This window comes from Cyprinus carpio, chromosome A18, assembly GCF_018340385.1.
Source record: "Cyprinus carpio isolate SPL01 chromosome A18, ASM1834038v1, whole genome shotgun sequence".
Taxonomy (NCBI): Eukaryota; Metazoa; Chordata; class Actinopteri; order Cypriniformes; family Cyprinidae; genus Cyprinus; species Cyprinus carpio.
In genome coordinates, this window is record NC_056589.1 from 16129460 (window position 1) to 16139318 (window position 9859).

At 37.8% G+C, this 9859-nt stretch overlaps 1 protein-coding gene across 1 annotated transcript; it reads left to right on the forward strand.

The window, feature by feature from the left end:
* Positions 1-244: 244 nt before the first annotated feature.
* On the forward strand, positions 245-6135 carry LOC109109075 (rhombotin-2-like). Its single transcript, XM_019122195.2, has 3 exons — positions 245-892; positions 1920-2135; positions 5130-6135. Exons 1-3 carry the CDS (start codon positions 852-854, stop codon positions 5350-5352), a joined length of 480 nt encoding a protein of 159 aa, XP_018977740.1. The 5' UTR covers positions 245-851; the 3' UTR covers positions 5353-6135.
* Positions 6136-9859: the final 3724 nt, after the last annotated feature.

Here is a 9859-nt window from a genome sequence, read left to right on the forward strand (position 1 = left end):
TTTAAGAATTTATTATAAAAAGTAGAATAGATGTAAACTAAGTAGCATTAGAATAGTTTATATCTGACTTAACATAATTACCGACAGGCAACAGCCCTTGTGACAATGAGCCCAGGTCCCCCTTATAATGTTGCTGCTGTGTCCTTGGATTTTCCCTCTGTTTTCATAAACATTAACGCATTGTTGTTTGGATCACAGGTATTTGATTAGGAGCCTGTCTGTTTGAGCTCGTGACCCCTCCAGTCACGAGCCGACGGGTTTATAATTGACTGGTAGTCACCAGTCTCGCGCATGTAGGAGCGCTATTTCCTCTCATTGTCGAGCGGTCGTGAGCAGGAAGTCGGAAAAGAAAGCAGAAACTGAGGGGGCAGGGCCATTTAAAAATACCTGCTACCCTATAATAACGGGACCACAGACAGCAGCCCTACGGGACAGTGCTGTGGAGGCTTGCAGCACAAAATGCAGCACAGAGGAGAAACCACGCTTGAGGCACACGCTACATTTATCACGCCGTTGCACTGGAGCAATTAAACAGCGCGCTTGGGGATCTGCCTGTCACCGCGTATTATTCCGAAACAACATAGACTAGGATGAGAACTGAATGCGTGGAGACAGACTCGAATGCAAAGAAGCTACGTTGATGCACTTGGGATTTAGCGTGTTGATCTTCAGTGCACTGAGAAGGCAGCAAAGCAGGTGCTTCAGGTCTCTGAAGCGTTTTTCTCTGAAGGGACTTCATTTAGCAGGACGTTGATGGTCTTTCAGCACCGCAGACGGCGAGTGTGGGACATATTTGGCTGAAAGTGCGCATATCAAATGTAATAGTCAGTTATTCCTGAACAATATATAATATGGCATCTACAATTGAACGGAAAACACTGGAAACGAACGAGTAAGTAAGACGTTAATATACAGGATTGTTTATTGTTTGTATATAGACAAGTTCAAAGTGCAATATATTATTATAGCTATATATAAATAATCCACATTTCGCAGTAGTGTCTTAAGTTAATAACTGTAAGTCACTATATATATATATATATATATATATATATATATATATATATATATGAAAGTTGCAATAAAGTAACAATTTTTTATTGTTACCTATTTTTATTAATATAAATAATCCACACTTAAGATCCTAAAGAAAGTTGCAATAAAGTAACAATTTTTTATTGTTACCTATTTTTATTAGGGATAAATGAATGATATTACAAGAAAAACGTGTATTTATTTTTGTGTCTTTACGTAGTTTAATTTAATGTAACACTACGATTTAATAATGTGAATAAATGAGTCTTATTAGAATGGGGACACTAACATTTACATATTGTGACTAATGACTAATGATCTTAATAATAGGCTACATTCATAATAGATCCTTTATTTAGCAACCAAATATGGCTATATCGGCACTGTGAGATGTTTTACATTCTTTGACACAGACATTATTCAGAGGGGCTTAAACAGCTCTGGTCATGTGACTGTAAATGTGAATTTTTACATGAACTCAAAAAAGTCTAGACTTTTGCTTATACATAACAATTCTGTATAAAATGCGTTAGGAAATATTTTTAGACAACTCCAACTCAAAAGTAAATTTTGGTCACAAATGTTAACCAGTGGGAATAAATGGGTTAATTTAAGTCTGTGTGCAGTGACCCAAAGCGCCTCATTTGCCTACTGCACTCAACACTTTTCTCCCTTGGGATCACGTGACAGTAGTTACAGCTTAAGCAAACATTTATTTATAAATCAAATGTAGGTACATCTAGAAAAAAAGAGAGTAGCGCATCTGTTTGCCAGTTTTATCCGAACACACATAACCAATATGCGTTTTCAATAAAATACGCACTAGCGCCATCTGGAGTTCATAATGGTGTATCGCATATTTGAATGTAAACGCTAATCCACAGGGAACCCGTGGACGAGGTGCTTCAGATGCCGCCGTCGCTGCTGACCTGTGGCGGCTGTCAGCAGAGCATCGGGGACCGCTTCTTCCTCAAGGCCATAGAGCAGTACTGGCACGAGGACTGCCTGAGCTGTGACCTCTGCGGCTGCCGCTTAGGGGAGGTGGGCCGCAGGCTGTACTACAAACTTGGCAGGAAGCTGTGCAGGAGAGACTACCTCAGGTACGGCTGGCAGGCCTGAATTGAACTTTTAATTCTTTATTAACCCTGTGAAGCCTGACATTTGTTTTTTTCTCTCTCTCTCTTTTTGTGAAGTATCATAGTTAATATATCAGACTTTTATTTAAAAACAAACAAACAAAAAAAAAAACCTCGGAGCAAAAGTATACGGAGCCCCTAAAGGGTCATTGTGGTGGAAAAAAATCAGAGTGAGTGAAAAAATTTGGGGTGGGAGGAAAAAATATATTTTTCATTTTTTCACGTTCTCTCGCAAAGATATTTGCGTTCCCTCGCAAAATTTTTTGCGTTCCCTCGCAAAACATTTGCGTTCTCTCGCAAAATTATTTGCGTTCCCTCGCAAAACCAGCTGAGTTTTCTGTTTACTTTACAGCTTGTAGTGGTTTATACAGCTCCATAAGTTCACAATGGAGTGGTTCATAGAGTTTTGTTTTGAACTTGGAGAAATAGTCAGTGCATGCTTATTACGGCACAGTTTTGGGACATACTAAAACGCTTAAAGGGGTCATGAAATGAGAAACCAAATTTGCCTTGATCTTTTGGAATATAAGAGGTCTTTGTACCAATTAAAACGTCCTGCGAGTGTCATAGCTTAAGAGTCCTCCCCATTATAAACGAGCCATTTATTTAATCAAGCTCTAAATACAGCTCGTTCTGGATCCATAGTAAGAAGTGACGTCACGGTGTGAAGTTGACGTTCCAACCATTTGCATATGACCGCCTCTCCAGCACGAGACAACTACGCTCATTTCGTATCGTTGTCGCGCCGCGCGCCTCACAAGTGTTCAGTCGACGGACAGCGAGTGGGTCTGTGTACAGGAAAATTACAATGCCATGCAGTATGGCCGTTATTTCCCGGTCAAATGTCGAGAGCGCATTATTGTAGCGCGAAAGTACATTAATATAATGTTCAATCGCCAATCTCTCAACCCTATCTCTGATTGGTTGTTGCCGGAGCGCAAATCTCTCTGCTCGCGCGCGCGGGAACTGGGCGCGCGCTCTCAGATACACGTTGCTCTTGTAAGAATTTTCTCTGGGCTCGCTCAGAGAGTCCAGCTGCACTTAAACCGTGTTCAGTGGAATCGCGAATCTCTCCTCTTCGCTTAAAGTAAGCGTGTATGTGCTTAGACTGTGTCCCGTGCGTTCGCGCATGGCCAAGTACTTCTCTTCGAATTCTTTCTCTTTCTTTGCTCTTGGCATAAACGCTGTCAAAACGGCAACAACCAATCAGAAATAGGCTTCAACGACTTACCAATGAAAACGCGACATCGTACATGGAATCACCCGTACTAAACAGTTACGCTCAATCGCAAAGTGTTCTGGCTGGGGGTGTTAATAATGATCCATAGGCACTGTCGTTAGCCAATCAAAGCTAACAGTGGGCGGTATTGTAACACTCGAACTCTTAAAGGGGAAACAACCCAAAACAGACTGTCTGAATCAATGGATGAGAAACAGGGTGGGAAAATGCATAATTCACTACATTTTAAAAGTTTTTTTTTTTTTTTAAAAACTATAGTAATACTATAATTGCACCTAGGGGACCATAATAATAAAATAAAAAAACCCATGTCATGACCCCTTTAATGTAAAACACTGTTTGAGAGCCGTGGGAACGGAGCGAGGCCGGTGGAGCACCTGCGCCATTCACCGGTAACGAGTCCCGCGAAGGAGAACTGAAGGAGGGACTGATGACTGATGACTGATTACTCGTGGACGACTGTCGCACACAAACAGAACCAAAACACAAAATAAAGTCCGAGCCTGGTCCTCTATCGTCCAACACTGTCATCAGTCCCTCCTTCAGTTCTCCTTCACGGGACTCGTTACTGGTGAATGGCGCAGGTGCTCCACCTTCCTCGCTACGTTCCCACGGCTCTCACACAGTGTTTTACATTAAGCGTTTTAGTATGTCCCAAAACCGTGCCGTAATAAGCATGCACTGACTATTTCTCCAAGTTCAAAACAAAACTCCATGAACCGCTCCATTGTGAACTTATGGAGCTGTATAAACCACTGCAAGCTGTAAAGTAAACAGGAAAGTGTTTGTCTGAACTCAGCTGGTTTTGCGAGAGAACGCAAAAGTTTTGCGAGGGAACGCAAAAGTTTCTCGAGGGAACGCAAATGTTTTGCGAGGGAACGCAAATAATTTTGCGAGAGAACGCAAAAGTTTTGCGAGGGAATGCAAAGTTTCTCGAGGGAACGCAAAAAGTTTTGCGAGAGAACGCAAAAAAATAAAAAATATATTTTTTCCTCCCACCCCAAATTTTTTCACTCACTCTGATTTTTTTCCACCACAATGACCCTTTAGGGGCTCCGTACAAGTATGCAATTTGGTGCAGATGCTAATATTCTTAATATTCTTATGGTCAAAAAGCTTGTCATGTAAATCAATGAGATCTTTGTAATAGTAAAGCAGACTGCTTACATTAAATGCATATACATATCAGCTGTCATTCTATATCTCCCAATAATATTAGTGTTATGATCAAAGCTCTGGAGCTTTTATTTTGGCAGGCAAATATAATTTAATATAATGATTGAGAGATGTACAAATGAACATTCCTCAGAAGCCTGATGAATCATATTGATTTTTCTGAAGAATGATGAATGGATAATCAAGTAAACCTAAGTTGCTTTAGTCCAGTAAGCATTCAACTTTAAATATTATAACAATATAACATTTTTCTTATGTTTATTAAAAACCTGTAAAAGATTTCACCGCAAAATGAGACATGTAGAGTACAATAACCTGGGGGCTGAGGATGATAATATGATAAAACCAGATAATGCCAAGTTTTGCTAATGATTTAGAGGTCTTAGAATTGTGATTGTCAGATATGGTAAAACAGGCTTTATAGGGTTAAAGTTGATTATCGGCAAGTCCTAATTTAGGCTATGTGTAATAAGTACATGAATTTCATGCATATGCATGTTTTTCTTTAAAGTGCATAAATATTTCTGTTTCCTTCTCTGCAGACTGTTTGGTCAGGACGGACTCTGCGCTTCCTGTGAAAAGAGAATCCGGGCCTTTGAAATGACCATGCGTGTCCGTGACAAAGTCTATCACCTGGAATGCTTCAAATGCGCTGCCTGTCAGAAACACTTCTGCGTTGGAGATCGCTACCTGCTCATCAATTCGGACATTGTGTGTGAGCAGGACATTTTTGAGTGGACCAAAATTAATGGCAGCATGATATAGTGTTCTGCTAAAGTCATAAGCATTTGCAATAAACCCTTTACTAAAAAATAATAGTGACCTTTCTAGCTCCAGGAGCCATGCCATGGACATTTTCATCTCATATATTTGAGAAACATTGTCACCAGCAACATACACTTGTTTTTCTATTGGTGTATTTTTAATAACAGCATAAATGCAGTATGCAATAGAAGCAGATTCCCTTTGCTACTCACACAGAAAGTTAGATTAAGACTATAGTATTAATAGTTTTGAAGTAATACACTTGCCATAAAATGTGAAAAGATCTTTCTTTGAACCTGAATAAAGAAAATGACTGCCCCCAAGCAAACAGATGTGATGCAGAATTGAGCTACTGACTCACTTACCAATAACAACATATTAAAAGACAGACATAAATTACTTATAATAAATGCAGTAAAACTAGATTTGTGAACACATATTCACTGGTAACTAAGAGTTTTCCCTCAACAAACTTCTAGTTTGCTGCTTATTGATAGTTAGTAAAGTGGTTGTTGAGTTTAGGTAAGGTAGGGTTAAGTGATATAAAATATGGTCATGCAGATAAGTACTAATAAATACTAATAAACAGCCAGTATACATTATGCATGCTAATAAGCTACTAGTTAATTTTGAGAATTGGTGCTTAAAGTAGTGTTACCATTAATGCTATTTAAATACACACAATACATACAGTACTGTGCAAAAGTGTGAGGTCATAAGATTTTTTAATGTATGTGAAAGAAGATTCTTACTGTCTTTATTTGATTAAAGATTATAAAAGCAGTTTTCTATTTAATATATTTCTGTGATGGCAAAACTGAATTTCAGCAGCTATTACTCATGTCTTTAGTGTCACATGATCTTTTGTGTTGACTTAGTGCTCAAGAAACATTCCTTTATTTTTATTTTGTGATGCTTAATATTTTTGTGGAAACCATAATACTTTTTAAGGATTCTTTGATAAATAGAATGTCCAGTAGATTTTTTTTTTAATGATGTAAAAGTCTTTATAGTCCCTTTTGAGCATTGTAAATTACCTTATTAATTTAAATTCTTACACACTTAAACTTTTTAACCATAATCCATATCAAAATCAAACTAGGACATGCTTTTGGACATGCTTTATGACTGATGTATTTTATTTATTTTTTTTCCCCTTCTGGCTGTATTTTAAATTATGCATTTAAGAAAAGAATGTATCCCAGCGTTATGCTATAAATTCCATGGATTGATTTAGTCATGTCAGGTTTTTTTTTTTTTTTTTTTTTTTGACATCAATGTAGTTAATTAATCGTTTCCTCTAGGAAAATGCTTAGGTTATGCAAACCATTATCATAGACACTAGTAGGCCTACAAAGTGAGAAATGACAACATCTGCCAGATACAATCTAATCACAGCCAGATTAAGGTCTGATGCTATAAAGATAAAGTTCTCATTTACATCCAGTCATGTAGCTCGAACAATTCAAAAGACTTAAAACATACAGTGACAAATCCATCAACAACAACAACAAAAAAATCACATATAATGTATGCCCTATTGTCGTTTCTCATATCTTTCTGGGGTTCACAGAGTTCAGGAGACCTGCGTGAGGGGGAAAGCCTGGTCATGGCAAAGGAACACATCTGAAAGCCACAGGTTCTAAACAGAGTTAGAATGCTATTACGTGTTTTCCATCCCACTGCCCAGCTGTGAATGAGTTCTGGTGTTGAGCTTTACCAGAAGCCAATGTTGAGACAGAAGTGAATGCCCTTCATTAACCTGGCTTGGGTAGACTGACCACATCCATCCACTCGAAAGAGTTGCAGACATTTTTGTTAGTTGTACCACTTCTGCAGTGTGCCTCCACTTATTCATGAATAAGATTCAAAACAGGCCACCATGCCACGAGTGGAAATAGTGAGACGTTCCCTTTGTATTGCAGCCGTCTCTGTAAAAGTTCGTGAAAAGCTCTTCTTCATCATTGGCATTGGTGTTCTCGCTATAAACAGAGGGGGGCGCCAAATATCCAAACTAATGGGCATTAAAAAATGCTTTAAATATCAATTTTGGCATCTGAATTTCCTAGAGATTACATAACCTTTGATATAATAATTGAAGATGTACACATTCGGTTTTTACTGAACAATATTTTTAATTCAGGGAAATTTTGGATTCACACAGTAAATGCAGCTATTCATAAATGCCTTAAACTATTATTTTCTGTTTAGCAAAAATAATTCTGGAGTTAACTGTAAATCTTTGAGTTTTTAAAAAAATAAGAAGTGGAAGAAAATGCTTTAAGAATGTCCAGACATTTCAAGAATAAAAGACTTCCATACATTAATGTTGTTTTCTGTGATTATTCTTTAATCTTTGTTTTAATATTGTGTAGTTGTGCTTTGTTCTTTTTGCTCCTCATTTTGTTTTTGTATGGTCTTATTGTATTTGTTGCCTTTTCTGTTTTCAGAAATAAAAAAGACATGTTATGTATTTTTATATGTATAATTGTAGTGCTCTAAAATAATGTTTTTATTTATTATTTTACATACTTTATTTCAACATCTTTATCATGAGGTATTCTACATAAATATCTATATGGATATAGATTTACACATTTAAAACACATTTAAAAGGTGTATATAAGCAGTACATTTATTAAAACAAATAAATATATAGTGGGTATAGAAAAGAATCACCCCCTTTAAAATAATCACATTTTGTTGCTTTGCAGCCTGAAACAAAGTCGGACACAGTTTTTGTTTTATCCAGCTTTATTTACTCAGAGCAACTTATAACATAGATATAACACCAACATGTCAAAAATAAATAAATAAATAAATACAAATTAAAAACAGAATCACTGAGTTGGAAAAAGGATCACCCCCTCCTAAAAATGACTTTTAAACTCAGTCAGGTGTAGCTAATCACCTTCTCAATGGCACACAAAGCCATTTGATTTTCAACTGTGATCAGCTGTGATCATTTTGATTAGCTCAGCATGAAAAGAACTTTCCTGGAGCATTTCAGTCCTTGGTAGTGCAACTGAAGCAAATGATCAACTATGGGTGGCAAGGCACTATCAAAAGATCTTTGGGATAAAGTTGTGGACAAGGCACAAGTCAGGAGATGGATAAAAAAAATGTCAAAGGCTTTATCAATGCCTAGAAGCACAGTGAAGTCTATTATTAAGAAGTGGAAGGTATTAAGTACAACACCGACCCTCCCTGGATCAGGACGTCACTCCAAACTGGATGAAAGAGCCAAGAGGAAACTGCTCAGAGAGGCTACCAAGAGGTCTACAGCAACTCTGAAGCAGTTACAGGAATTTATGACAAAGAGTGGTCTTTGTGTCCATGTGACAACAATATCAGAATTGCTCCACAAATGTGGCTTGTATGGGAGGGCTGCAAGAAAAAAAGTCACTCCTCAAAAAAGGCTGAATGCAGTCACAACTGAGATTTGCCAAAATGCAAATTCTTGAGAAAAGTCTGCTGCCCTCTGCCAGAAAGTTGTCAATGGGAAGAAGGTTTACCTTCCAACATGACGATGACCCAAAGCACACAGAAAAACTGAGCACACAGTGGTTGAAGGAGAAAAAGGTGAATGTCCTTGCATGGCCTACTCCGAGCCCAGACTTAAAAGGTTAGTTCACCCAAAAATGAAAATTAGCCTGCGTTTTACTCACATCCGAGGCATCAGTATATGACTTTCCTCTTTCAGATGAATCCAGTCAGAGTTATATTAAAAATGTCTTTGATCTTTCAAGCTGTTTCATGGCACTCAACGGGTGTTGCATTCCTTCAGTCCAAAAGACTTGAAATAAAAAGCGCCCTTCCATTAAAAAAAGTGTCTCACACGGCTCCGGGGGGGTGAACAAAGGCCTCCTGTAGCCAATCGATGCGTTTTTGTAAGAAAAATATCCATATTCAAAACGTAATCACTTGAATCTAGCTTGCGCTCACTGTTGTACACTGGAAGCAGTTCCCGCGCAAGCGGTGCAACTAAGAAAACAGCACTACTGAGTAAGCTATGATGAAATATTTTATTCATATTTAATAGAGGGCTAGATGATCGTAGTTTAATTATTTTGCTGTATTGTTGTTTGTTGATGTTCAAGTTATTCTAACTTAAAATGATGCGTCTGTTAAATGGGTCGCAATGAATGTATTATGTCAGGGAATCGGTCGCAATGAGCTTGTGTTTCATTGTAAAGCAGACACAATTAAGTATTTCTGGTGGTTGTGGTGGTATCACTTGTCTATATTTGTGGTAATACTGCTGCTTAAAACTGCTCACATTTTGATTTCCTGGATGTCAGATTTTTGTTTTAATTTGGTGGCTATGCGATTTTGTTTTATTCAATTCTGCAATCTGTATTTGCTAAGTAGCTTTAATGGGCTAATTCACTCAGAACGCATTTTTTCATTCCACTGCTGTACTTTTCCATTATATTTCAATGTAAACTTCCACTGACTTGCCTCGCGACCAAATCTCTGTGTGAAACCTGTATTCTAATAGTTGTAG

Excerpts from the sequence above, each read along its gene's own strand:
- LOC109109075 (XM_019122195.2), top strand. The coding sequence starts at position 852 with ATGGCATCTACAATTGAACGGAAAACACTGGAAACGAACGA. Across the intron at positions 893-1,919 it reads AAAACACTGGAAACGAACGA|GGAACCCGTGGACGAGGTGC; the intron begins GTAAGTAAGACG and ends GCTAATCCACAG. Across the intron at positions 2,136-5,129 it reads TGCAGGAGAGACTACCTCAG|ACTGTTTGGTCAGGACGGAC; the intron begins GTACGGCTGGCA and ends CCTTCTCTGCAG.